At 58.2% G+C, this 25192-nt stretch overlaps 7 protein-coding genes across 7 annotated transcripts; 2 read left to right on the forward strand and 5 right to left on the reverse strand.

The window, feature by feature from the left end:
* Positions 1 to 3681: 3681 nt before the first annotated feature.
* On the reverse strand, positions 3682 to 4718 carry TRAVEDRAFT_60138 (uncharacterized protein; the record flags this gene model as incomplete). Its single annotated transcript, XM_008043440.1, has 4 exons — positions 3682 to 3830; positions 3892 to 4389; positions 4452 to 4583; positions 4644 to 4718. 4 exons carry the CDS (start codon positions 4716 to 4718, stop codon positions 3762 to 3764), a joined length of 774 nt encoding a protein of 257 aa, XP_008041631.1. The 3' UTR covers positions 3682 to 3761.
* Positions 4719 to 5933: 1215 nt separating this feature from the next.
* Positions 5934 to 9581, reverse strand: TRAVEDRAFT_60139 (uncharacterized protein; the record flags this gene model as incomplete). The annotated part of the gene is made up of 11 exons (XM_008043441.1): positions 5934 to 6144; positions 6258 to 6428; positions 6487 to 6977; positions 7037 to 7470; positions 7521 to 7759; positions 7813 to 8376; positions 8430 to 8575; positions 8627 to 8723; positions 9097 to 9281; positions 9355 to 9451; positions 9504 to 9581. 11 exons carry the CDS (start codon positions 9579 to 9581, stop codon positions 6046 to 6048), a joined length of 2601 nt encoding a protein of 866 aa, XP_008041632.1. The 3' UTR covers positions 5934 to 6045.
* A 252-nt stretch (positions 9582 to 9833) lies between these two features.
* On the forward strand, positions 9834 to 11160 carry TRAVEDRAFT_172107 (alpha-L RNA-binding motif-containing protein). The gene is made up of 3 exons (XM_008043442.1): positions 9834 to 9922; positions 9973 to 10428; positions 10485 to 11160. The coding sequence occupies exons 1-3, from the start codon at positions 9875 to 9877 to the stop codon at positions 11067 to 11069; spliced, it is 1089 nt and encodes a 362-aa protein (XP_008041633.1). The 5' UTR covers positions 9834 to 9874; the 3' UTR covers positions 11070 to 11160.
* Positions 11161 to 11469: 309 nt separating this feature from the next.
* TRAVEDRAFT_30697 (FabD/lysophospholipase-like protein) lies at positions 11470 to 15214 on the forward strand. The gene is made up of 21 exons (XM_008042811.1): positions 11470 to 11654; positions 11707 to 11861; positions 11921 to 11947; positions 12008 to 12022; positions 12079 to 12499; positions 12558 to 12650; positions 12702 to 12850; positions 12913 to 12921; positions 12981 to 13179; positions 13255 to 13428; positions 13488 to 13549; positions 13601 to 13629; positions 13683 to 13716; positions 13770 to 13895; positions 13947 to 14033; positions 14064 to 14070; positions 14144 to 14229; positions 14288 to 14312; positions 14365 to 14586; positions 14638 to 14897; positions 14955 to 15214. Exons 5-21 carry the CDS (start codon positions 12175 to 12177, stop codon positions 15087 to 15089), a joined length of 2022 nt encoding a protein of 673 aa, XP_008041002.1. The 5' UTR covers positions 11470 to 11654; positions 11707 to 11861; positions 11921 to 11947; positions 12008 to 12022; positions 12079 to 12174; the 3' UTR covers positions 15090 to 15214.
* Positions 15215 to 15554: 340 nt separating this feature from the next.
* TRAVEDRAFT_22492 (uncharacterized protein) lies at positions 15555 to 17212 on the reverse strand (the record flags this gene model as incomplete). The annotated part of the gene is made up of 4 exons (XM_008042719.1): positions 15555 to 15591; positions 15689 to 16867; positions 16922 to 17119; positions 17175 to 17212. The coding sequence occupies 4 exons, from the start codon at positions 17210 to 17212 to the stop codon at positions 15555 to 15557; spliced, it is 1452 nt and encodes a 483-aa protein (XP_008040910.1).
* Positions 17213 to 19022: 1810 nt separating this feature from the next.
* On the reverse strand, positions 19023 to 20968 carry TRAVEDRAFT_129219 (MFS polyamine transporter; the record flags this gene model as incomplete). The annotated part of the gene is made up of 7 exons (XM_008043443.1): positions 19023 to 19091; positions 19148 to 19387; positions 19443 to 19777; positions 19828 to 20017; positions 20077 to 20203; positions 20258 to 20659; positions 20715 to 20968. The coding sequence occupies 7 exons, from the start codon at positions 20966 to 20968 to the stop codon at positions 19023 to 19025; spliced, it is 1617 nt and encodes a 538-aa protein (XP_008041634.1).
* Positions 20969 to 21871: 903 nt separating this feature from the next.
* Positions 21872 to 24817, reverse strand: TRAVEDRAFT_172114 (uncharacterized protein; the record flags this gene model as incomplete). Its single annotated transcript, XM_008043444.1, has 7 exons — positions 21872 to 22306; positions 22370 to 22621; positions 22710 to 23165; positions 23229 to 23499; positions 23562 to 24018; positions 24073 to 24262; positions 24469 to 24817. 7 exons carry the CDS (start codon positions 24815 to 24817, stop codon positions 22194 to 22196), a joined length of 2088 nt encoding a protein of 695 aa, XP_008041635.1. The 3' UTR covers positions 21872 to 22193.
* Positions 24818 to 25192: the final 375 nt, after the last annotated feature.

A 25192-nucleotide genomic window follows, 5' to 3' on the forward strand; every position in this document is an offset into this window, starting at 1 on the left:
CGCGGAAGCTGAACGGCGTTTACCGACAGAAAGACGGGTTCCTGAATTGGCTTAGCGCTCACCTTTGTCCCGATTTAGAACTTGTTCAAGTTCAGCCACTTCACAAACCATGGAGGAGGAAGGAGGAAGAGATGTCTCAACGGGGGAGTGACGGATAAATAAGGCTTATGGAGGGATTGAGAGAGAAGACTCTGCGAGGATCGAAATATTTCACCGACAACTTGGTGGACCGTGACGGCGCGTCCCAACTCGAAGAGGCCCCACACCGCCTTGAAGCTCGAATCCGGTCACTATTAATTCCATGCGATAAGTATGTGTTACACAAGATCGTCAGTTGAACATGGTGGTATTGTAAAAACATATCTCTCAAATAAACCTAGAGCTGATATGGAGAACTAGTGGGCGAACGCATACGAACTTTGGCAAGGAAGTATAATGGCTTTAATTGACCGCTCTTCGACGTATGCAACCTGAAACGATTAGCGAGGAATATGAGATTCGCGTTTTGGTCGTGTGTACTCGGGCAAGTTGTAGCAATACGCCGCAATCATTGGCAGAGCTACTGGTAGTAGGGCTCCTGAGAACGACAGGAACCCACGTTCTAGTAGAATGGTACAGTAACCAAGCTAGGAAGGAAACACTGGCATGCTCAACAAACACTGACACGGATCTAACACTGTTACGCAGTCTCGAGGAAACTCATCCGAGCCTACCACTGGCCCCATTGGCACTAGTGCTGCATGCGCGTCTCACTATCACTTCGACATTTATCACCCTCGATCTCGCTCAAACATGCCACGACTATGACATGGTCTTCCGTACAACGTGGCATGTGTAAGCACTCATCGTCGTCCGAAAGCATACTCGCGCGCTCACGCTGGTGTGTTCCATCCGGAGTTCGACTGGTAGGCATGCCAGCTCGCAGTAGTACGGCCGTCCGTCAACGACATCACGAGTGAGCGGCATATCAGAGTAGCACCGCCGAGCCAGCACTTCACGTAGCGCAGACCGTCCACCTGCGGCCATTCAAACCACAGTCGACAGTCTGACTAGCGCCCCTAGGAAGTAGCCAGTCCCGTACTATCCCCGCTTCGGCGCAGCTGGCAACACCACGCAACATGTCCGCCGATGAGAACCCGCTGAGCGCCCAGCTACGCGAGCGGCCATCTTCAGCACGGACGGCCCGTCGCCGGCATGGAAGTACGCCACCAGCTTCGAAAAACACTCACGAACGTACTCGTCCAATGGTGGCGCAACTCCGACCTGACGACAGTGGGCGGAGAACGTTGCTCTGCTGCAGCTGCTGTCGAGACTCGGGCATGTTCCGTGGAGACCTCGTACGGAGATTAAGAGCACGCCACCGCGAGGCCGCGCGGTGGTACGCCGGGATGTCTATAACGACGCCATAAGATGAGTGGCACGACAGAGAGTTCAGCGAAGCCTCGCTCTCTTGCCTAAGTAGCTTGCACGGAAGCGGCGGGAGGGGCCTGATCAGCCCGCGGCATGTGAAAGTCGCGGGGCGGGCGGCGATTCGAGGCGTCGCGGAAGCACCGTGAGGCCTGCAGATTTGAATGTCGCGTCAGCGCGATTGCATGGCCCCTTGGCGGGAACACAGGCTGTCGGGGAGTTGACAGTGCGAATGGCAGCCTTGCGAGGCGTGGTTCAGGAATAGGCATTCCGGTGAGAGCGTAGCAGTGCGCGCGAAGCCTGAGGTTAGGCATTCTACTCGGCGGTAGAACGAACACGTACTATTATGTATGCTCATGCGGCGTCCAGCCTTCGTGCTTACGGGGTGGTGCCAGGACACCCCGCTCGGGGGGTCAAGACTGGAAAGAGGATTCGGGGAACTGACCGATATTGGCCGGTCTCCGCTTTCCCTGAGGGCCGCCATGCCTTCGTAGAATGTTCTGGTGTCGTCAGGATATGAGGGCATAGTTCATATAATCGGCCACAGAGGCTGAGCATCGCGCACATACCTCGCCATCAAACGCTGTTAAGCACACTGGGGCGAGCCCCAGAAAGAGTTGTCTCGGCAAGTCCTCGTGGCGAGCAGTAGTGCGGCGATACCAGCAGAAGGCGACGGTGAGCTGGGTCGTCAGACGACGAGTGGCGAGAGGGCGACATTCACAGGGTGCGGGCGTAGGTCGCTCACGCGTCATGCGTGGTTCTTCCGCGTCCGGGTCGGCCGTGCAGGGGGCCGCGATAGACGCGCTGCTCACTGTGGACAGTCCACTCCGACGCACCGGCGGGGATATTTTGGTATATCGGTAACGCAGCAACGGTAATGCAGAGGCTTAAGCGGGCGAGCTGCCCGAGTGAGGCAAATTGCAGCGCTGCGACTCCGACCGGGTTCGCCGCTGTGCGCTGTGCATGGAGTGCAGTGGCCCGGCGGCGGGTGCGATCGATACGCCCGCGCTCTGATATCATCACGGCACCAGTAGCAAGTTAGGCCCTCAGCTGGGGGCAGTCGGGGAACAGACAGCCTGGCCGCGCGTTGCCGTCGCCGTCTCCCACGTCGCTGGCGAAGAGGGTGAGCTTCCAATCCGCAGCCTGACGCAGGACGCACCACCCAAGAGAACCGCATCCGCGAGCCACTCGTCGCTTCCGGGGGGCTCGATTCTTCGAGCACATCCGTCTTGATCGTCCTGTGCTCTAGGTTCCGTGCCTTACACCGTGCTTCCTGGAGAATCGAAGGTGTTTGAGGTTGTCATGATGGCGCGCATGATCTCAGGGTCGGGCCACAGCTGTTGAGCCCACCTTGGATTAACTGAACCGCGATTGCGCCTGCCAGTCGCCCCAGCAGAGTGCAAAGACATGGTGCGTACATGCATACCATACCGGATCCACGCAACTCCGAGTCGTTAACCCGGAAATGGGCTCCACGATGGCCTCGGCGGTTGCAAGGTGGACCGAGACACAGGCAGCTATTGTCGTCGCAGAGGAACGTGGTCCTACAGAAGAGTAAGCAGAGACGCCTCCGATTCAGTCCCCAACATCTTCTGCTCATCGCATTAAACCAAGGAGGGAGACGCACATCACCTGGAGAAGCACAAACTACGGTGCGGTCGCCGGCGGCCACGCTCTGAGATAGGACGGCTTGCAGCGAACGACTCCGACTGGGGATCGTGCAACGGCACTGCCGTAACTTCCGGGCTCGAGGAGCGCGAGGCTGCGCACTGACCAATATGGCACCGCAAGTACGGCACCCTAGCCCAGCAGCGGTACAGCTCGGAAGACCTCGTTGGCATCATGTGGGATGCCGTGCCACGCCGCCCATGCAGCGTGGCAGGATTTGCAAGACATCATATCAAGATGAGCGGTGGCCTAGAACCTAACAGCACGCGTCGTGAGCGGAGAGTGCTTGGGTGGACTGGTCACCAGGCGCGCAGAATACTCGCTCACTGGATTTGAGTTGGACGCAGAGGCCCGAGCTCTTGGCCTGCTCGACTCCTCAACCACTCCGCCGGGGCGGGGATGCTCAGATCGAACTCAGACGCGCTAGTTCCCCAGCTCCGCACAAGCTCCCAGGGTTCCGCGGACACGGGCAACGTAATGATAAGTCAACGAGGGCAAACACGGGGGATATTACTGCCGGGCGGGTGGCGTAGGTATAGAAGCCGCGAAAAGAAGGGGTACAACGTACAGCATGGGAAGAACAAGACTGGTGAAGAAGCGAAGATGAGTAGCGCATCGTCCAAAAAAGCAGTAGGTGGCGCAAGAAAGACAGAACGGCGAGAACGATTTCCTCAACTCCTGCGCGTTCAATGCCCGACCGCAGATGTGCTGCGGTTAACGTTCGGGTGAATCCTCCACATCTTGACGTTCGTGTGCTGGTGGTCGCAGAAGAGGTTAGATCAGTCGGCCCTCGGGTGAGTCGCATGAAACCGGTACCTCGTCCCACGTTGTCTTGACGCTCGGCCTCTCCCACAGGCTCTGGTAATATTGCATGAACCGAGCGAACTTGGGCTCCCCGAGCGCCTTCAGGAGTCTCTTGCCCTCTCCCATGGGGTACTTTCCGATTTCATACCCCGCGAGCCGCATGAACCGAACAATCATCGGCGCCACAACGACGTCCGCCATCGACCACGGTCCGACAGCGTAGCCGGACGGCGCAAGGAGAGCCTGGAAGGCCTCCAACGACGGCAGGATCGATTCGATGCGCTCGCCGCGGAAGAAAAAGCCTCTGAACGCATGGTGCAAAGTGTCGTGGGAGAGGGTGATGAAGAGACGCGCCCTGGCCAGAAGTTCAGGGTCTTTGGGATGGAGGGCCGCCTCAGGATGGAGATCGGCGATGAACTCGATCAGGACGATAGATTCTGCGAGCTTCAGGGCAGCAGGGGACGGCTGATCAGGCGGAGCGGGTGCGCCACCATACGTGAACGCAGGGACCTGTGTGAATTGACAACGCCCCAATCAGATCACATTGGGTCGTTTGTGGGCGCCGCTCTCACCGTGCCCATGGGGTTGACTCTGGAGGTGAACCATGCCGGTTTGCAGCCTGGCCTCAGGTCGATTTCGACCAGCGACGGCGCAACCTTGGCCTCCTCGAGTGCGATGTGCACACGATGGCAATAAGGAGAATACTAGAACCAAGTTACACGTGTCAGTTAAGACTCTGCGCAGCATACAGAGTGACGACCTACCGGAGACGTGTAGAAGGTAAGCTGCTTATGCTGAGGCTTAGCGGTCGAGGGGGTTGGTGTGGTGAGGCTGGGCATGGCGTCAAGGCTGGGCGTCGCGGCTAGACTAGGCGTCGCGGGTTGAGACGGCGGGTTGGGGATGTGCCATCCGGGAGGAACGCCTCCTATGTTTTATATGGATGGCTCCAGCACGGGCGGCTCGGTCCCATCTCCAATATCTGTCATAGAATCTGAATGAGGTCCGAATGAGCGGCGGCGCCTGGGGCGCAGGCGCTGCTACGCCCACACTACAATCCGGACGAGTGGAAAAGGCAATTGACCTCATAGCTCCGCGCCTTCTCGGACCCGGCCCACGGTGCGCACGGAGACAGCGCATTCCCTAAGCCGATGCTTGGCGCGAGGATACTGTCGAGTTCGAAGAGAGGGTGTGACAGCGGCATGAACGCGATGGTACGGATAAGGCTAGGCGCACGGGCACGAAGCCGCTGGAAGAACTCCGAGTTAGACACAATAGGTACGGGCGCCAGGTAGATAGTGGTAACTGACCGAACCGTGTAAGTGCGAGCGGCGAGGGAAGCACTGGACACCTGCTGATGAAGGCCGCGGTGTTACAACGCGTATATGGCAGCAAATGATCAATGGCGCACAAATCGTCGCGGATGTTTCGGGCGACTGCGTGCAGTCCGCGCGGCTCCTGACTGGGAAACACTGCGTAAGCGTACCTCCGATACATCTTTCACCCCCTCAGGGTCAGGTCAGGGGAGGCCACATGGGATGCCAAAAGGCGAAGAACCCATGCCGGAATGCTGTGTGCAGGACAAAGCACGCCATGTCAGGCCCTGCTACGCTCGCGGCGCACCACAGCACACTAGTACGGGAATAGAACATGCAGCTACGTTTTGGTGATTGTCCTGGTTCCTGATCCCACCCCGGCCGCTGGGCGCATAGGCGACTCGGATCCTAGCCTATAGCAGATTCAGTTCGGTCAAACAAGCTCAAGATTTCCACGATGTGTAGCAGCAACCGGACATGTGGATGACGCACCGTGCAGAATCTCCCACAACAAGCGCGTCGGGGGCGGCAACGGTCAGGCTGCCGGCATGGGTATGCCAAATCGAGGCGCGCAGATACCTTGTTGCGAGACTCTCGGGAGCGGAGAAATGCGGCGCCCATTGAAAGCCCGAAACCAGATCACGCCGGCCTTCTTCCCATGTCGCCGTCAAGCGGAGAAAGTCTTGTTACCTCAGACAGCCACCCGATGGCGGACCGCACGATCAGACCACAGCGACGATACCAAGGCAAAGCATCATGGCGATACAAGATACAGGTAACATCATCAGAGCATGGGACGAACAGACAGCAATCATACCAAATGAGTTTCTGGCACATGGGAATAGCAGCCCCTTCAGGGCATAGACTTGATACTGTTAAGCCTTACCACGAGGGGCAGCAGCGAGACATTCTCGCTCGAAGCGTAGAACTGGACACAGTCGAGGTGGACCTGGAGGACATGATCAGCACCCTTTCTCGGAGGAACATCTCGGCGTCGTAGCTGACCTTGAACCTGAGCGCGCACGTCAATCAGACACTGCAGCATATGGGACGTATGCGGCGGACGTACCAGTGGTTGAAGTTCGTCTCGAACTTGCCCAGAATGTCCCATCGCTTGGCCATCGAATGGTCGCCGTCCGGCGTGTCCGCGGCGGCTATCGCATTGCTCGCTGACTTGGTGAAAGACGCCGTATAGAGCGCGAACGTTGAGCAGGTGACGATCAGCCGCGAGTACGCCTGCAGGGAGGAGCTGTCAATCGGCATCCGCGAAGCTCGCAAGAACCTGATCACGCACCCTGAGCAGCTTCGAGCTAGTCAGCATGCACTCCTTGAGGCAGGTGTCCAGGAAATCGACGTGGTCCCTGAGTAGCTGGTCGACGGTCTCAACCTTTCCAGCCTCGAGCTTACCCTCGAGCTTGCGCCAATTAGGCTCAAGAACCTCGAAGGTCGTGAACGCGAGGATTTGTTGAACAAAAGCGAGCATGCGCGCCCGCAGCAAGAAGACACGTTTGCGCCAGTTCTCAAACTCCGAATGCCAATCTTTCTGCGCCGGTGGCGGAGCTTGCGGGGTCTGTCGACCGGCGTCAGGGCCGGTACCGCGAGGCCGGGTGGGCCTGCGCCAAGCTGCGGTCTTGTGCTCGATCCACATGGAGGAGAGCGACTGTTCGACGTGCTTGAGGTGGAGGAGAAATCGGAAGATCAGCTGATAACGCAATATCGTCTTGCGCGAAATGACCAGCGACAAGGGGAACTTGACGTGGTAGTCCAATGTTAGCGCGTCAATCGCTGCATAATGCCGTCAGTTCCAACCGCCCATTGCGCTTGACCTGAGCACGCTGACTCACCCAGCATCTGTTTCTTATCATCTTTCTCCTTCTCCCGCTCCCGCTTCTGCGACTCGTGGGCTTGGGCGTGCCCCTCAGCGGCGTCTCCCTCTTCCAAGCCGCTCACGTTCACAACCGTTAGGAGCCACTCGTAAAGCCCGCTTCCGGCCATCGTGACCTTCACGTCTTCCCTGAACATGGCGTCCTCGCCCTGAGCGTCCGTGTTCAGCGCCAGGTCCAGGAGGCTCTGAAGTTTTACGAGAGACGCGGACTTCGCGGACTTGCGAAGCTCGTTATGCGAGAGGTCCAAGAGGTGCGTAAGGAACGAGGATTGTGAAAGGAAGAAGTATCGCTTCAACGAACGCAGGCGGGGGATCAGCTGCTGATCTCGCAGGAGAAGCTGGAGCAGGGTGCGGTTCGCGTGGGTATAAGCGTCTTCGATGCACTTGTAGAACCTGCCTGGGGCCTGAGCAACGCGCGACGCGGCCGAGTGCAGACAGCGTACCTTTCGTCGTCCATAGACACATCTTCGTCATCCTCCTGGCTTGGGTCTCGGCGGATCTCGATGCCGCACTCTCGTATCACATTGAGGTACTTCCCGGCCAGCAAAATTTTGTGCTTCCACCTCTCAAGCACTGCCGGGATGCACGCACCGCCCGGCAGGCGTCCGCCGGCTGAACGAGGCGGAGGCACGCCCATCTGGTGCTGCTTGGACGACCCACCTGTCGTAGACCCGTCCCTTAACTATTAACAGTCGGCGTAAGCTTACAGCGTATCGATGTATACTGCGCGCTCACCGTGTATCGACGTTCCCAATACTCATCCGTGTAGTCCATCTCCAGCGTCCCACGATTGATGAATTTGCTCTCCTTGACAAGGAGCTCCTCGTATGGGTCGACGAGCTTGCCCGACCGGATCCACGCCTGAACCATCTCGACATACGGTTTCCCAGCATCTCGGAGCAGCGCGCCGTATAGCTCCCGAGCGGCTGGGTCCCCTGACATACTCTGCATCCGGTCGTGCAAGATAGCAAGGACCTCGCCACCTTTGACCGCGATGCCGCTCGCTCCACCGTTGACTCCCAGACCAGTGGTCTTGATCTCCGACAGGACCGCTTTAAGCTTCGCGCCCCCTAGGCCCAAAGCCTCGTTCCGCGCGTCTTCTTCTGCGTCGGATCCATCGGAAGAAGACGACGAGAGCTCTGCCGTCGGATCGTCCGCCGTGGCCAGGTCGGTGATGAGAAGGTATAGGAGTGACAGGGTGTGCAATGTTGGGTGCACATAGAACCATAGCTTCTGTAGGGTGAACTGGGGTGAGCTGTTGAAGGCGTGCTCTAGCTGGGAGAGTAAGGTTTGATAGTCCTATCGGTTCGTTTAGGAAACATGCAAAGGATCAGGCGCCTTGAAATACATACTTTGAGCATATCTCGCATCGAAGCGCATAGCGCGTGGTTCACTAGACCAAAGTCGATGTGGCTGCGAGACTCAATGAATGCACTGATCGCAGTATAATAAGTGGCCAATGGTAGTATGCGCTCGACCAAATCACGCAGCGAAGGGTCTACATCGGACATCAGCTATACCTACAGAGGCGAAGAGGTATGCTGCGCACCTAGCGAAGGCGCCACTACGAATCTTAGGCCATTGAGTGGGTCTTCTTCGTCCGGCGAGTAATCCGGATGGTATGCAATGTGCGTACCCTCGATTCCCTGTCGTAAACCGGAATGGTAAGCATTGGTTCTTTCTGGGCTTCTCAAAAACAGTGGCTCGGATCTTCGCGTCCTATGCTCCAGGCCGAACGCGGACGCTCAGACTTCGACTACGCTCCCGCGACTGGGTGCTAAAGTTCCCCCGCCAGCGCCGCAAGCCGCAGCGCTCCGCGGACATGGCGATACGGCTGGGTGGCACGGCGCGGGCGGCGGTTTCACGTAAACCGGAGGATCGTCGATTCCCCACTAGACTACCATCCCCATCCGCCATGATAGTTTGCAACCCCAATCTCGAGAGGCACCGCCAATGTTTGGGAACAGAGCTTGGGGTGCAATAGGGGTGCAACGCGGAAGAGGGCACGAGAGAACGCACCATGAGCACGTAGAGCAGATCCTCCAGAACAAGCGCTTCTTGTATTTCGACAGGGACGTCGTACAGGGACGTGTCCCTGGCCTTGCCTTTCCCCTTGTCCCTGTGCACATTGCTGGACACCACCCGTGAGTTGAGCGGTGCGCGCACGAAGGATCGTTCCGCCTCGAACGAGGCCTCGTCGCGTCCTGCGAAAGTGCCGCGGCTCGTGAGGCGTGTGCGGAGGAGGCCGAGAGCTTGGAAGCGTACTCCTCCTCCCACTTTCACGCGATGCGCGGACGTGTATGTTTATGTCCTCCACCAGTTCATCCTCGACATAGTGCCTGTTGCGCCGCACTGACGCGATCGTGTCCGTTACCTGAGATCGTTTAGCTGCAGGAGGGCGCCTGGAACAATATCTGGACGCGTACTTTGTGATATTCCTTCGCAGACAGTGTGAGGTTCTTCTTCTTCGTTCCAGCGCGTGCCCTGGGTGTGTACGGATCCATGCTGCTGCAGGTATGCCAGGATCACAGCGTGGTAGGAGGAGGCTCAGGTCAAGTTGGGTGTCGCGCGGTTGCACGCGTCGCGAAACGCGCGCGATGATACGGGCGCTTACATGCGATCTAATCACTTTACTTACCGAGTAGCATTGGGTAAGCAAAGGCTTTGAAGCCAGGCTTATCCCGCTTAGCCGGTCGTAAGCTTTAGGAATTTCTTCGCGGACTCGGCCTGCGCCGTCACTTGTTCCGCGACCATTACTGCCTTTCCACCGTCTACGCCGTCGTGGACGACTCCGAGGATGCGGGATGCGAGAGTATACAACTTTAAAAGGGCGCTGCCCCGCATGGTGCGCCGGACGCGTGTCTGTGCACGCCAACGCAGCTGACACCCTCACAGAGCTGGCACCCCCACAACCTGTTCAACCTCTGGCGACGTTCGTACGGGCCGCTCCAAAAGATCACGGACCGTGTCGAGTACAAGGAGACGCTGAACTGGCGGCGATGGACTGCGAAGTCCCTCCTGCGTGGCTACCACGGCGACTACATTAACGAGAAGATCTTCAAGCGGTGGTACCTCCCGGACAACTTGCCAGACGTCCGCCCCCCGGCCTCGCTCACCGTGGATGCCGGTGCCGACCTGAACAAGTGGGCATTGAAGGACAACGCGGCGGACAAGGCAGCGAAGCGGGCTGAGGAGGAGAGGCGGAAAGGGCTCGCTCCCGTCGGAAGCTTGATGTTCTCTGAGGTGGAGCGCAGGATAGACGTGGTAATCTTCCGGGCATGCTTTGCGCATAGTGTGTATGACGCTCGCAGGATGGTTGTCCACGGAAGTGTCTTGCTGAACGGCAAGAAGGTACGTGATGCACTCCATGCCGCCGCTGTACCTGTGCTCATGTTCGTCGCCCCTAGCACACAAACCCCAATGCGCGTCTTGCTCCCGGAGACATGGTCTCTGTGGACCCTGCCGCTATTCCCTTCTTGCAGAAGAACGCGGCGCGGTGGGAGGCTAAGGATGAAGAGGAAGACGCGTCGGAAGCTACCGCCGAAGCCGCTGAGGAGGAGGCTGACTCTGAAGACAGCCCTGAGGACGCTGAGGCCGCCGCTGCCGAGGCTGAGGATGCGACAGAAGCTGAAGAGGTACCCGAACCCGCAGAGGAGCCAGAGGCGACGCCGACCGAGTCGAACGATCTCAAGTCACGCTATACCCAGAAGCGTTTTGTCGTCCCCGGTACCATCCCGGAGCACACCCCTTTCCACCTCCCAGCATACGCTGCGCCCTTCATGTTCATCCCCGCCTACCTCGAGCCGTCGTTCTCGACTTGCTCCGTGATATACCTCCGACACCCGACGGCGCGTCCTGGATACTCAGAAATCCCGACCCCTTGGGACGCGGACGGCGAGATTGTCCGCCTGACTTGGGAGTGGTACTCGAAGCGTCGGATGCGGATACGGAGCAAGAGCCAGCTCGCGCGCATGCCGGAGAACAGGCAATGACCTTGGTACTAAATATTGGCCCCTACTTACAGGGTATGGTAATACATGGCTTAATACGTTGCTGCTTGCTTTATGGTATCCCCGCATCCACCCCTCATTCGTAAAGTTGACGCAGGGCAGTCTATGTGTGCAAGATAACACTCCCCCGTTCTGCACATACGCTGAAATTGAATGGGAGTTCAGAGGGTCGATCTCGCGCCTTGCGCATCATACGCGCGCGTGCCAAGACTCGCACGCCACGAGGCACATGTGTTTCCGCCGACCGCTGACGTCGACGTCGATGCGCTGCAGAGTCCAGATCCACGATACAAGTACGACGTTTGCCCTGCCCGCGGAGTTCATTTCTCCTCTTTCCTTCTTGCCTCCATGCTCCCACGTTCTCCAGGGTTTCGACGGTAATTTTGTCCCAACCGTCAGAAAAATTGGCGAACTCCTGGATGAGCAGTCTACTCCGTGCACGTCATGCCACGCGGGGTCAGCACCTTACTCTGAATCGGGCGGTCGCCCAGACATGCTCGTCAGCTCGAAGAAATAGGACGATATCATCATGGTCCTGGAAGTCGATTCAAGAGCCAGAACCACCACGTAATTATCACAGTAGTGTGGCAAAGCAGTAAACTGAATATTCATCTCACAGGAGCTAGCCTGGCATCGCGCATTTGGTTTGTTTTTGGAACGGCTTGCGCGGCCGGCACCGTGCCGTTGTGGTTCAGTAAACTGAGAGACCCAACAAGCCAGCGCGGGCCGGAACCAGGAGGCACGACCCATGGAGCCCTGACTAGCACCGAAGAGGTATTCTCTGCTTGGCACATCGTATCTGGGCGTTTCTGACTGTCAATCGCTCTGGTTAGAAAGTAGAAGATGCGTCCACTGCGGAGGTATGATCCAGCCTACCTGAGCTTATTGGGTGACCATGTTTCTGACATTCGTTTCGCTAGGGCGCCGCCCCAAAGGTCAGTGCACCGAACGTGCAGTATGTCTCTCCTATGCTAAATATTTATGTATGTAGGATGACTGGCGAGGGCTTTCATTCCTACAGTTCTCCGTGCCCGTGCATGCCATCTCGAACTCGATGTCCACCTGGAAATGGCCAACTTCGTTTCCTATGCCCCCTGACATCCCGTGGCCGACATCATTCTCGGTATCCGACCTACAGCAGCGTCTCTCCGCACTCATACTAGAACTCGGCCTCGGACCTGGGTCTCTATACGATCAGATCGTAAATGCACCCGTCGACCCGGCCGTTCACCCCGAGTGCGACTGGGACGCAGAGGTTCGCCTCGGTGAGGACCTGTGTCTAGCCGAACGCGTGTTCTTGAGCGAGCGGAAACGACGCATGAAAGCCTCATTCGCCGAGCTCATGGGTGTTCCTGACAGCGAGGTTGATGAGCGGGACCTGCCTATAGTTGCTATCGCCGGTTCGGGAGGAGGTCGGTATTCGCATCGTCTGTAAGATCCGTCCGCTGATGCCACATGCGTCGCTGTTAGGCTATCGGGCGATGCTCAACACCCTGGGATCGCTTTCGGCGGCGAAAAGCCTTGGTGTGCTAGACTGCGTATCATACACCGCTGGCGTGTCTGGTATAGTCTTGTTATCCCTCGCCGGCTTTCGCTAATTGCATGGCCTCATAGGGAGTTGCTGGGCATTGGGAATACTGTACTCGGGCGTGGCGGGTTCCAACCAGCCCGAGGACGCTGCTGCGCACGCCAAGGATCGCATACAGCTCAGCTACCTGGATATGGACACGCTAGATGCGCTAGTGACCCCTCCCACGAACAAGGTACCTACCAGTCATTTCGTATGACAGGGTCGAGCACGCTAACATCATAACGTTCTGTCTAGTACCTCCTTGTAAGCGCTACCGCTACCATGTTCACGCGCTCAATCACAACCTGACCCGGCGGCTGCAGGCTGGCATCCTCCGCAAAGCAGCGGGTCCCACGGGCACAGCGTCACTTGTGGACCTCTATGGCACGCTGCTTTCTTCGCGGCTGTACATCCCCACGGACGTCACGAAGCTCGACCCACGACACCTCTCTCTGCACCTCTATCGCAGGAACCTAGACAACGGCGCCCTGCCGCTCCCTATTTTCAGCGCTATCCAACACGGTGCGTGAGACACGGCCTCCTTCTTTGACGGCCTTCGGCGCGTACGTGCACGTTCGCTGACGGGGGGCCGTTTAGTCACCCAACTGGAGAAGGCGGAGGACATCAAGGAAGTCGCCGACGAGAAGGCGCTGTCGATCCGCAATCAGCGCTCGTGGTCATTAGACAGCGAACAGGCGCGGCTCGAGCAGGACATTCGGTGGCTGTGGTATGAATTCACACCGTACGAGGTTGGGTGCGATGAGATTGGCGGTAGGTGGTTTGCCCCATATACGGACATGACTACAAATTGACGTCACCCTCCCGACCAGCCTGGATTCCTTCCTGGGCCCTTGGCAGGCGCTTCATGAACGGCAAGAACACTGAGCGCAGAGTGCGTATTTCATCCGTGTGTGAAGGATTATGTCTTATGATGTTTGAGTAGCCCGAGCTGAGCTTTACGATACTTGCTGGGTATGCCATTCTTTCATGAGTTTTCGCGCACCAGCACTAAGCACTACCCATAGCGTCTTCGGATCTGCCTTCTGCGCATCGCTCAAGGTCGGTCGTGCGACATACCTCCTTGAGCTTCAACTTTCTGACCAGTTGGACAGCACTACTTCCGCGAGATCGAGCCCGTGCTTCAGCTCTTCCCGGCACAGTTGTACAACTGGCTCGAGGAGATCGTCACTGAGAACGAGGGGGACCTGGGTCTCATTCATCCCGTGCTGCCAGACCAGGTACGTCATTGTCGACTATGTCCCCGTTGCACTCCTGCTAAACTTGCGTAGCTTCCGAACTTCGTGAGGGGTCTTGAAGGGCAGCTGCGCTACGGCAGCCCGCCCGACATCACCGAACATGAAACACTAGGCTTCATGGTGGGTTGTTCCGTAGCTCTGCGCGAATGTAATGCTGACATATGTGCCATATGTAGGATGCTGGAGGTATGTACGCTCAAGACCTTCCAATACCTGTACTAACGCCCCCTCAGCGGAGCTGAATCTTCCTTACTATCCCCTTCTCCGAAGAAACGTAGACTGTGTCATCGCTCTGGACGCAAGCGCAGACTCCCAGGTAATCACCGCCGCCATATGTCGCACGATATATATACTGACCACAAACGCTTCCCCAGGATCTGTGGTTCACTCGAGCGGAAGGTCTGCGCGTCCATGCTATCCCAGCATCATCACATCCGCTGACATCCCGCAGAACTCGCCGCGAAACGCGGTCTCCACACCTGGCCGCGCGGCGCAACATGGCCTACCCGCGTGCACCCAGGCGACGAGGGCGCAGCGGAGACGTCGCGTGTCCCTGACTACGAGGCGTCCTCCCCAGACTCCGCCAACGCCAAGCTCGCCCAAACGCAGGAGTCCGCGCTCGCCAAGCAGACAGACAAGCAGGGCTCCACTGACAAACGCGAGATGCCAAATGGTACGCTCAATCCTTCTGTTGACGCACGCTTACTGACTCGCGACCTATCAGACGAGCCAAGGCCTCCCTCGAAGTCCACGCTGAACACGTGCGAGGTGTGGATCGGGTCGTCGAAGTCCACAGACGAGGCGTCCGCGCGCCTGGACGAGCTCGACGAAGCCGCGCTTCTGAAGCGCGACGGCATCGCCGTCGTCTACATCCCGCTCATGCCAAACGACAGTCGTGTCCCCGGCTTCGACCCGTTCTCTGTCTCGACGTGGCGCCGCGAGGTCGCCGCGGAGGAGAGCCAGAACCTCCTCGACGTCGCAGAGGTGCGTGACCCCCGCTCAAAGCCTGGGACAACCGTGCTGACATGTGTACGTGTGCAGGCGAACTTCTCGGACTCGCGCGAGAAGATCGTGCGCCTGTTGCGCGCGGTGTGGATGCGGAAGAAGATGGAGCGGCAGCAGCACGAGTGGCGGGCGCGTTTAGACCATCTGCGCGAACAGTTCAAGCACCAGTGACACGTCGGTTCAGCTCGAGTGAGATGGACGGTGAACGAATATAATACCAGGATATGCGCAACGATATACGACAGATTTAGGTACATATACTACAGCAATAGGGCTTCCAGACAATACTATACAGAGCAGTGCTAGGTGAAACAGGGCGGCGCGGCCGTCACAAACGTATATGTGCAGTCCCGGTAGAGGGTATGCGCGATGACAGGACGACGTGAGACAGCAATGGACAGCTGGATATGCAGACGAGACAAGCACACGAGACAAGCACATGAGAGGCGATGAAGAGGTATCGTGTTGGAAGGGTAGGAGGGGTAGCCGCGGTTTAGTTGAACGGAGCACCGAAGTACGGTGGTTGGTTCTCCGCGTCACTGGCGGGCCACATCGAAAAGGGGTTCGAGTCGTACTTGTACGCGCCTGGGTTGTATTGCGGCATGGGGTTTGCCGCGGGAGCGAAGATGAAGTCGTTCAGAGTGAAGAGGTCCATCTGGCCCATCGGAGGGCCCTGAAGACCCGCGGAGGCAGCGGGTTGCAAAGGCGCGCGGCGCTGCATTGGAGGGCGTCTGGTTGGGGCGGGAACGGGCGGATTCATCTGGAAGTACGATGGCCCCGCGGTCGGCTGGTCGAAGTATTGTGGCTGGGGCTGGAGCTGGGGTTGGGAGAACGACCTTCCAGCAGCGCGGTCGGGGCCGGTGGACGAATACCCGTACATCGAGGGCATCGGGGCGGGCGCAATGGGCGCGGGGTATGAGGTGGGGCCGGTACCGCGACCGGTCGAGCTGCCCTGGACGAACGTAGGCACGACCTGCGGGACCATCGAGTGGCTCTGCTGAGGCGCACGGAAGGACGCCTGGGCTGGCTCGAAAGGGAGGAATGCCGACGTAGACATGAGGCCGCGGCTGGAGGAAGAAGGGCCCGCGACCGGGCGCGGGCGGATGCTCCGCTGGTCACCGCCCCGTCCTTGGTGTAGGATCGAACCAGCAACGTCCGTGGGTGAGGGGTACGCAATCGCCTTCTGCGCCTTCTTGCGCGGAGCCCGAGTGCGTTTTGGGCGCACCGGGCCGGCAGCGGATGGGAGTGCGGTGGAAGGGACGGCGGCCGGGGGTCTGCGCGCCCAAATCTCGTCGCGCTTTTTCTCATCCGTCGGCCTGTGCTCGCAGAAGCGGGCCGGACGATGGCTAGTCTTGTACGCGTCTTCTCGCCTATTGACGCTGCACCATGTACACTCGACGGTCATAAACAAGTGCTGGGCCTGGATGTGGCGTTTCAGGGAATCGGAACGCATCGGGAGTTTGCTCTCGCAGCCGTTCCATAGGCACAATATCGCCGACTCCGTCCCGTCGAGGTGTTTTCCAGCGATCGGTTCGGCGACATTCTTCTTACCAGTGCCAAAGATATGCAACCACATCTCCAAGTAGTGGCCGTGGTGTCCACACCCACCATCCCACTCGCAGGCGATAACGTCGCTTGCGGGCTTGTGTCGTATATCCTCGTCGTTCAACTCGCGCTCTCCAAGTTCGGGTGCCGGTATGGAGTGTGGGAGTGTTGGAACACTCCCCTCGGGAGATGCCACTATGCCGGTGTGGACGTGTGGTTGATAGTCGCCACAGTCGTAGAAGGACGGGAGTGGAGAGGGGAGTGCGCTTGGTGCGGGCGGTGTTGCCAGCGCAGGGCTCGCATTCGGCGTTGAGCCCGTCGATAGACTCGGGGTGGTGTGACTGGACTCCGCGGCGGGAACCTCTGGCGACATGCAACCCCAGCGTCTGAAGAAGTCGTTCATCCTAATAAAGATAGGGTCAGCGTCCAGAGAATGGGGAGATTGCAGGGTGACGTACTCTTGTGCCGAAGTGGAATCTATCTCCTCTTGGGGTGCCGCTGGACTTGGTGCTGGCGCCAGGTGCGCTGCTAGCTCGTCAAAGAGGACACTAGCACTCGATCGCTCGCCGTGGTTGTAAGATTCGCTGTTTGTTGCCGCCATGGCGAGATACTTGTCTTCCGGGTCCATAACCCCCGGAAGGCTGTCTGCGATGGCGCTGAAGGATATCGGTCATTATGTATCGACCCGGGAGAATGCACAGTAGGACATACGCGGCGTTGTGCATGTTGAACTCGAAGTAGTGAGACATTGTAAAGATGGCGTATGAGCAAAGAGGAGAGGGGCTGGTGTAGAGATGGAGGGCGGAGGAGGGGACGTGGGCAAGTGTGGAGGCGCGTTCGCAATGGTGAGATGCAAGAACAGACCTGGGGCAGCCGCTCTTTTATCGAGAATGGAGAGATGGCTAAGTGCAAGTCACGTTCGGGCGTGACAATGCGGGAAGCGGGCTGCGGCCATTGTCCCTTTGTACGCGAACAGGCCCTCTGGGCAGGTGGGACAGAAGCTCGCCGTACGCACTCCGCTATCAGGGTGATCGACGTCAGCACAACAATGGGAGCCGGGGTCGCCGCATTGACTCAGGCTGCGTGGTTCAAAGGAAATAAAAGAAATCCCACCCCACGCGTGCTTTAGCCAGCCTTAGCCAAGCTCGAAATGAACGGTGGGGGGCCTGGCCAGCTATTTTGGTAATTGTACAATGGCCTCTGATAAACGCAGCGCCGTCTGCATACGTACACCTGTGCTGAGCTGCTGGAAGGCCTAGAGTTTCGTCCGATACGCGGGGAATTTTAGCCACAGACCCTCTGCACGGCGGCGGAGAGGTGATCCGCCATTCCGCGCCGCGACTTCGCTGCACCCGTCGACGTTCAGAGCATACAACGTCAAGGTACTTCTGCCAATTGTGTCCGGCTAAGCTGTGCTATTGCTTGATAACCTAGGAGTTCCACCCTCACAAGATGCGCGTCGCCCTCACACGGGCAGTACCGATCATGACGTGGTTTCTCATTGTTCGTCATCGATGAAAATCGCTGCGCTCTCAAACGAAAGCACAGAGGTTCACTTCGATACTGCTTGCATCGGCCATGCAAAATGGTCTATCTAGGAATTTGCAACATCACAGGGGGTTCGAGTACTCGGCAACATATTCATGTCCCATGCTTCACGAAGGCGTACTGCCTGCGCGAGCCAGCGAAGCTACATGTAAACGAACCGGATGAGCTGTCAGAACCATTGGCTCTTGAAGAACCCTTCGTAGCTTGGCACTCACATTCAACATGCGCATCGCTGCCCGTCCAAGACAGCGACTGAGGTGGTGAGACAATGGCCGTAAAACGGCAGAAATTCGATCCGCCCGCTTAAAGCCACATGCAACGAGATCAAAATTGCAGCTAAATCCAGAGGGAATGTGTCCACTTGAAGGGAGCAGGAAGTCGCCTCAAGTCGAAGGTCGATGGCGAACGTTCTTGCTGCCAGCTCATCAGCGTGACATCGGCGGCTGAGGTCACGAAGTTCGGTAGCCTGCCGCTTCTGGCGGCCCCTTCCATTTTGGGACAGACGGCGCCACCCGATCTTCTCGGAGTCTAGCGGCGTCGGGCGCTTCCATCTCGTTCCGTTAGCGAGGCTTCGTTCGACGCCGTCGAGCAGTTTTTCGAGTTCGATGTCTTGGGAAAGATGCACACTTAATGATTCTCAACGAGGAAAGATATTATGACATATATTGTCTAGTCTATGGATGCGCACTGTCTATGGTGGATGTTGCGTACGTGCGTGCGTGATGATGGACGATAGTGATGAGGAGAACTCGAGTGTCGGAACGTCGTAAAAGTGGGCAGAATGGCGTAAAAAAGAGAAAGAGAACACAATGGGACCGGGGAGAACACTACTGCTAGATGGCTAGGGGATACAGCATGATGGGGGGCGTCGGGTACGTAGGGCGTCAGGGTCAGAGTCCGGGGAGCTGCCGCAGATCAGGGGAACCGGGGGATGTGCGCGAAAGCGGGAAGGGATAAGTTATGTACAACGTGCGATGAAGGGGGGCGAGAGCGAGCGGGGGAGGGACAGGATTAGACCTTCTCGGAGCCCTTGGTCTCGGCAGCCTCCGCTGCTGCAATCTCTTTTGCGATGATGAGATCCTGAGGGAGACATTAGCACACATGTTCAGACGATGTAAGAGTGCGGGGAGACATACCAAGCAAGGAGAGAACCGAGACTTCTGACGGATCCATGCACCGTACTTGTAGAACAGGAACGGACTCGGCGCCAGGAGCAACGCGCAAAACCCAATGAGTGTGCACGCCCAGTTGATCCCGAGCTTGTGGAACATCTGCACGGTGAATAGCGGGAACGCGGCTCCGACGCAGGAACGAATGATCGTGTTCGCAGAGAACGCCGACGCGCTGTACTGCAGGTACGTGTCGATGAGGTATGCCTGCGGTAGATTGTCAATATAACGCTCTACGGGACGGCATTTTGGAGAAGCTTACCAGGAAAGAGTTAAAGACGAGCGCGACACTGGCACCGATGGGAACGGTGGCGATGGCGGGGACGATCCAGTGGATGCTCGAGTACTGGCCCGTCCATCCGAGCCAGAAGCAGCCGATGACGAGCGCAGGCGCGCCGATCATGGCACCGAGGAGACGCTCCTCGGGGGGAGGGAATCCACGCCACTTGACGATGAGCTGGGGGTAGTGCTTCGAGAGCGGGATAGTCATGTACGCTCCGATCGAAGTGCCGATACCAACGCCGACGAAGATGAGGCCCGACTCGCCGATGTTGAAGCCGCGGGTGCCCATGAAGATGAGAGGGAGTGCCTCGAAAACTGGGGGAATGTCAGGAATGGCGTGTATAACAGCACGAAGTGGTACTCACGAGCGTAGAGAACACCGTATACAAGGGATAGGTAGACCGTCACGAGCAGGAGGATGGGCTCGAAGATGAGCATCTGCACGGGCCGGTACAGCGTGCGGTGGAAGATGCCCTTTGCCGACCAGTCAGACTTCTCGTGCTCAGCGTACACCCCGGCGTTCGCCTGTGGGTCTGCCTTGCGCAGCTTCTGAGCCTAGAGAACGAAGGGGGATGAGTTTCTGTGCTTTCGCTGATGAGTTGATCATTGCTTACCTTCCACTGCAGAAGCACTGGCGCGTACGTCTCCGGGAGGAAGGCGATCGCCGCAATGGTGCAAGTGCCGGCGAAGATCATCATGATCCAGAAGACCCATCGCCAGCCGAGGAAACTGCTCGTGATACTAACAGAAAAGTCAGCAACGCGGGAAGCACCAGAGGAAGCACGAACAACTCACAATCCACCCGCAATGGGGCCGAGGACGGGGCCAATGAACACACCGGCGGAGAAGAGCGCGGTGGCGGTACCACGGGTGACGGGGTCCCAAATATCGACGATGACACCGCCGCAGTTTGTCAAGGGCGCGCAAGCGAATACACCAGTGAGGAAACGGGTGACAAGGAGTGTGGCGAGGTTATGCGCCAACGCCTGTCCCAGATGGAGAAGGACGTAGCAGACGAGGGTGACCCGGAAGACGATGCGGCGACCGAACAGCTCGGAACCGGGTCCCCAGAGGAGGGGGCCGACGACATAGCCGCACAGGAAGATGGACGTGACCAGGTAGCCGACTTCGGTGCTCGCGTGGAACTCCGCGGCGATGTACAGACCCGCAGCGGAGGGTGCGGAGGAAGCGAACGTGCTAAGAATCCCATTATTAGTACTTCACAAGTGCGATGAACTAGTGGTGTACTCACACATTAACGGTCATAAGCAAGCAGAGGATGGTGATGAACCATTTGCGGCCTCTTGTCCAGTTCTGCGGGTTTGTGGGATCATCAGGCCCGTCCCAAGCGACCTTGTTCGGGTCTGCCTTCGGCTCGTCCTCCGCAATGGGAATATGCCCGTCCTCCTTCGGCAACGGGTCCAGAGGATCGTCTCCGCCATACTCCTCAGCGCGGAGTTCTTCACGGTGCAGCTCCTCCGCGACGTGCGGGTTGATCTGCTGCATTTTCGGCTCGTGGAGGGTGCTCGTCGAAGACCGCGGCGTAACAGAGCCAGACATTGCGCGAATACTTAGAGGTGCAACGGAGGGGGACAGTGAAAGCCAGAGATTACGACCCACCGCGCGGGCTCTTATATATCGAACCGCGCGCCGCGCCCGGATCTTCTCTGCAATATGGGTGGAACATCCGTTGTCGCGCAAGGTCAACACGCCGTCGTCAGCGCGCGGAGAGTCGAGGCCAGGATGAGTAACGAAAAATGGGCTCGACGGTAACCGACCGGTAACCAGCTGCTCCGGCAGCCGCGGGTGAAGGTTATCAGCTCGATATCGACGGAGCCGCCCCGGCAGCGGTGCCCGACCCCCTGAAAAGGGACGTGCAACCGGTGGTGGTTGCTGACCAAGATTCATGAATCTCTGCATTTTCTCCGCCGCGTCTGGTTTGTCTCCGGGGGCGGATGCTGCGCTGCCCGACTGCATGCATCACAGTCGGGCCCGACGGTCGCTTCGACCGGCCAGAAGCGCATTCCGGGTTTTCCTGCATTCACTAGCGTACTCCAGAATATATAAATGATTGAGAGATACCGCCATGAAGGAATGAGAAGCAAACGTTGGTGGTTCGGATGAGGAGTGGGTGGCGAGATCCGACGCAAATCGGTACAGATCGCCCGGTCAGTGCTTCTTTTGATCGCGACACAGCCGCAGTCCGGATACGGCCCAGGTACATGGGAAAGTCACCGGCGATTGATCTAAGCGCCCTCGGGCTCCGGTCTTCGCTCAGGCCGACCAACCGCGTCCGTCGGGCTGCCCGCTCTCGATGTCATGCATCATTAATCTTGGCTTCGAAAACCATGCGGGGGTCGTGGGGCACAAGACATATGTACACCGGCAGGAAGCGGATTATGGTGTACCGCTAAGTGAAGCCGCAGAGGCATACATACCACGCTATACCACGGCCGTGACCCTGTACCGTAATATACTGTGCCATTCAATTCGTGTCACGGCATCGCATAAAGCGCACACAAGCACACACATACGAGGTCGGAGAACGTCATCGGCCTTGCTCAATGAGACATTGATAACCTGAGACAACGTCCTCGTTCGGCGCTCCGCCTCCCCGACGCTGCCGACGGCTCTTTCGTAGTCGCTCCACAGCATCCTTGCCCTGGTAACTATCCTCCAAGTCAAGTCCCGGGGCAACCGTGCTGCCATGGATGTGTCCCCGCTTGCCTTATTAATTGTAATCCACGAACCCCTGGAGCTTGCGTGCAATCCGCGGCGGAAACTTGAACGCCGACAACTTGTCCCCGAACGTGCGTACAATCTGCACGATACCGTCCCTGATGGCTTTACGTATACGCGCATCAGCGTCCCTCCCCCTAACAGGCCCGCAGAACACGGAAGACATACCGTCGCTGACGACCCCGAGCACCTCGCCCGCCCGCGCCGCCTCCATCGCGAGCATCTCCCGCTCCGCCGCCTCGCGCGGCGACGCCTTCTCCGAGGACGGGGGCGCAGGCGTGTGCGCCGCGGTGAGCTCCGCCTGGTACTCCTCGAGCGCGGTGAGGAACGAGAGCAGCGCCTCGATGATTTTCGGGATGTCGCGCTGCACGATGCCGTAGCTGTCCTCCGTGAGCGACGCGCACGTCAGCCGGCACAGCGCTGCGATCGCCCGCCCCCAAGGCACCCATCAGCAACTAGTAACCACCACCAAGCCTTGGTGGCCCTGTAACATGTAAATGCAACGTACCTTCCGCAGCGAGGGCGTCCATGTGGCGGTTCGGAAGGCTCGTTTCCGCGACGCGGTGCACGCGCTCGCGCGTCCACCAGCCCTTCACCTGGCCCGCGGACTGCTTCACGACCCCCGGGACGCACGCGCTGATGCTCGCGCGCCACTTGCTCTTCGTCTCGTTCACGAGGGCGGCGACGTTCTCCTCTGCCTTCTTCACGCTCTGGACGGCCGCTTCGGCCGTGGCCTGCGGGGTGTTCGGCATGACCGACCGGAAGAGCTCCGGGATGTGCGACGCGCCAGCCTCTGCGGTCTCAGATACGGCGGCGGCCAACGGACCGTCCGACGCGAAGGTGTCGAAGGCCGCGTGAAGAGGAGAGGTTTTGGGAGGCTTGTAGACCTTCGTGCGGATGAGCGGCGTTGCGGGTGCGGGAAGGGGTACAGATGGTTTGCTCGCAGGTGCAGGTGCGGCTGCAGCTACGCATTGTAAACACACTCAGCATATATGGACATATGTCTATGACGGAGCGACGGACGTACCAGGCGATGGCGGTTTTCCTCTGCTCAGGAGTAGCTGGTAATCACGGCCGAGCACGAGCAGTGCTTCCCTGGCAAGGGTTGACCACATGCTCGGGTTGTATTTCTGGTCGGTGAAGAGTGCGGTACGGCGCGCGCTGGCGGCGGAGGAGTCGTCAGCAGAGAACTCCCGCAGTTCCGCGTACGCGAAGTGCTTGAGATATCCGTCGGTAGATGTGATACCGGAGATCAAGGTCAGGCCCTGGTCAGCCGTTTGAGGGGCCACAGCGATCGGCTATAACGACGTATACATCAGCATATAGTAGAGGGTCTCGGTTGGTAGCGCCTCCATCATACCTCCGCAACCACACCATCGAAGGCACTTTCCGCGAATTCCCAGATCCCGACGGTAGTGAGCGCAAGGTAGAACGCGCGGGACACCAGAGACCAATGACGAGTGAGGAGGGTTACAGTCCAGGGGCCTCGAAGGAAGTGCGCCATGAAAGGGCGAAGGAAGCGATTGAGGACCGGGACCTGGAACAGCAGGGGAAGGACGACCGATCGCGCGAGCGCGAAGACCGAGAGCTGGGCGACGGTAACAAGTATCGTGTATACTAGGGCGGTAAGGCCGACGGTTACGACGCGCGCGAGGCCGAATGACTTCAGTTTCGCATCTCCTTGCGGGACTAAGGTGTTTGCCCAACGGACGGCGAAGCGGTCGAGTAGGACACAGCGGAGCAGACATGCGGTCGCGACGACGACTTGGGAGAGTAGTACGTAGATCAAGTGGCCATTCAGGTAGTACGGATGTTTCCTATAGCAGAAACGTTGAGCAACATAGATGCGAAGGAAAGAATGTGGTACCGACCTTGACTTGACGAATATTGTCAGTCGTGAATTAGGCGATGCATTCACGTCGTATGCTCCGGTAATCATTATGTGCAAGACCAAGAGTGATAGGGAGGAGGCGAGGTAGGTGAAGAGTGCGTGGGCTGTACTACGCTTTTGGAGCGCACCGCTCAAAATCTTTGACGGTGAGGTGGCTGGTGTTGGCGCAGCTGAGGGTCACAGTCAGTAAGCTATGCATAAAGTCGGATATCGTGACAAACGCAAACGCGATGAAGGTAGAAGGAGCGTGAAAGATGCCAGACTCGGCATAGTCACTGTAGAACGGTCTCGGGATCGTGTCAAGCTCGTCCGGAGTATGTATTGACATAGCGAAGCAGAGAAACATGTTTCAAAAGCAAATGATTAGGTTACTCACCGACCAAATGAGTCTTCCTCAATACCACCACAGGCAGCGCACCGGCCGCGAAGGTGGCCACCGCAAAAGCTAGTGTTGACGGCCTGATGGGCAGGAGGAGAGAAGCCTTCACACCCATCCCAGACCTTCCACTAGCACTCCAAGTCATCCATATTGTCGCGAGAGCCCAGCAGAAAATCGCAGAATGAAGAAATATTTTGTACAGTCGGTGGCGCAAGACACCCTTCACAAGCGGTTCGTAAGTTTGAGAGGCAGGTGGGATGGAGGGGGCACTTCGTGAGAGGAGCGTAGATCGTATAGCCGTTATGGGAGTCAAAGAAGACCCCCGCAGAGGAGTGTGGTTGGACATCGTGGTGGACGATGAGGTCGACACCAAACACGACGTGCTCGGCTGCCACTCAACGCGTTCGCGTCTAGGAGCATCACGTGGGCACATTTTACGCGCCACAGCGGCGGGCGCTTGCGGCCTCGCATTAATTGTGCTTCGAACCTTGAGGAGGCATACATGACTTCCTCTGATATCTCACCAGCATGGCGTTATGCTCGACGGCGCGTTAATTGGGTAGCAGCTATGGCTGACATGCACGCGCGCTCACTAATTTGACACAGGCCCTCGCCACCACGGGCGAGAGGCGAATTTGAAACGAGACTGTCCAAGGTGTTCCACCACGGACGGGAGGCTGACTTGCCACCAGTACGAGCACATTTATTGGAGTACAAGCTG

This window comes from Trametes versicolor, assembly GCF_000271585.1.
Source record: "Trametes versicolor FP-101664 SS1 unplaced genomic scaffold TRAVEscaffold_9, whole genome shotgun sequence".
Classification (NCBI taxonomy): Eukaryota; Fungi; Basidiomycota; class Agaricomycetes; order Polyporales; family Polyporaceae; genus Trametes; species Trametes versicolor.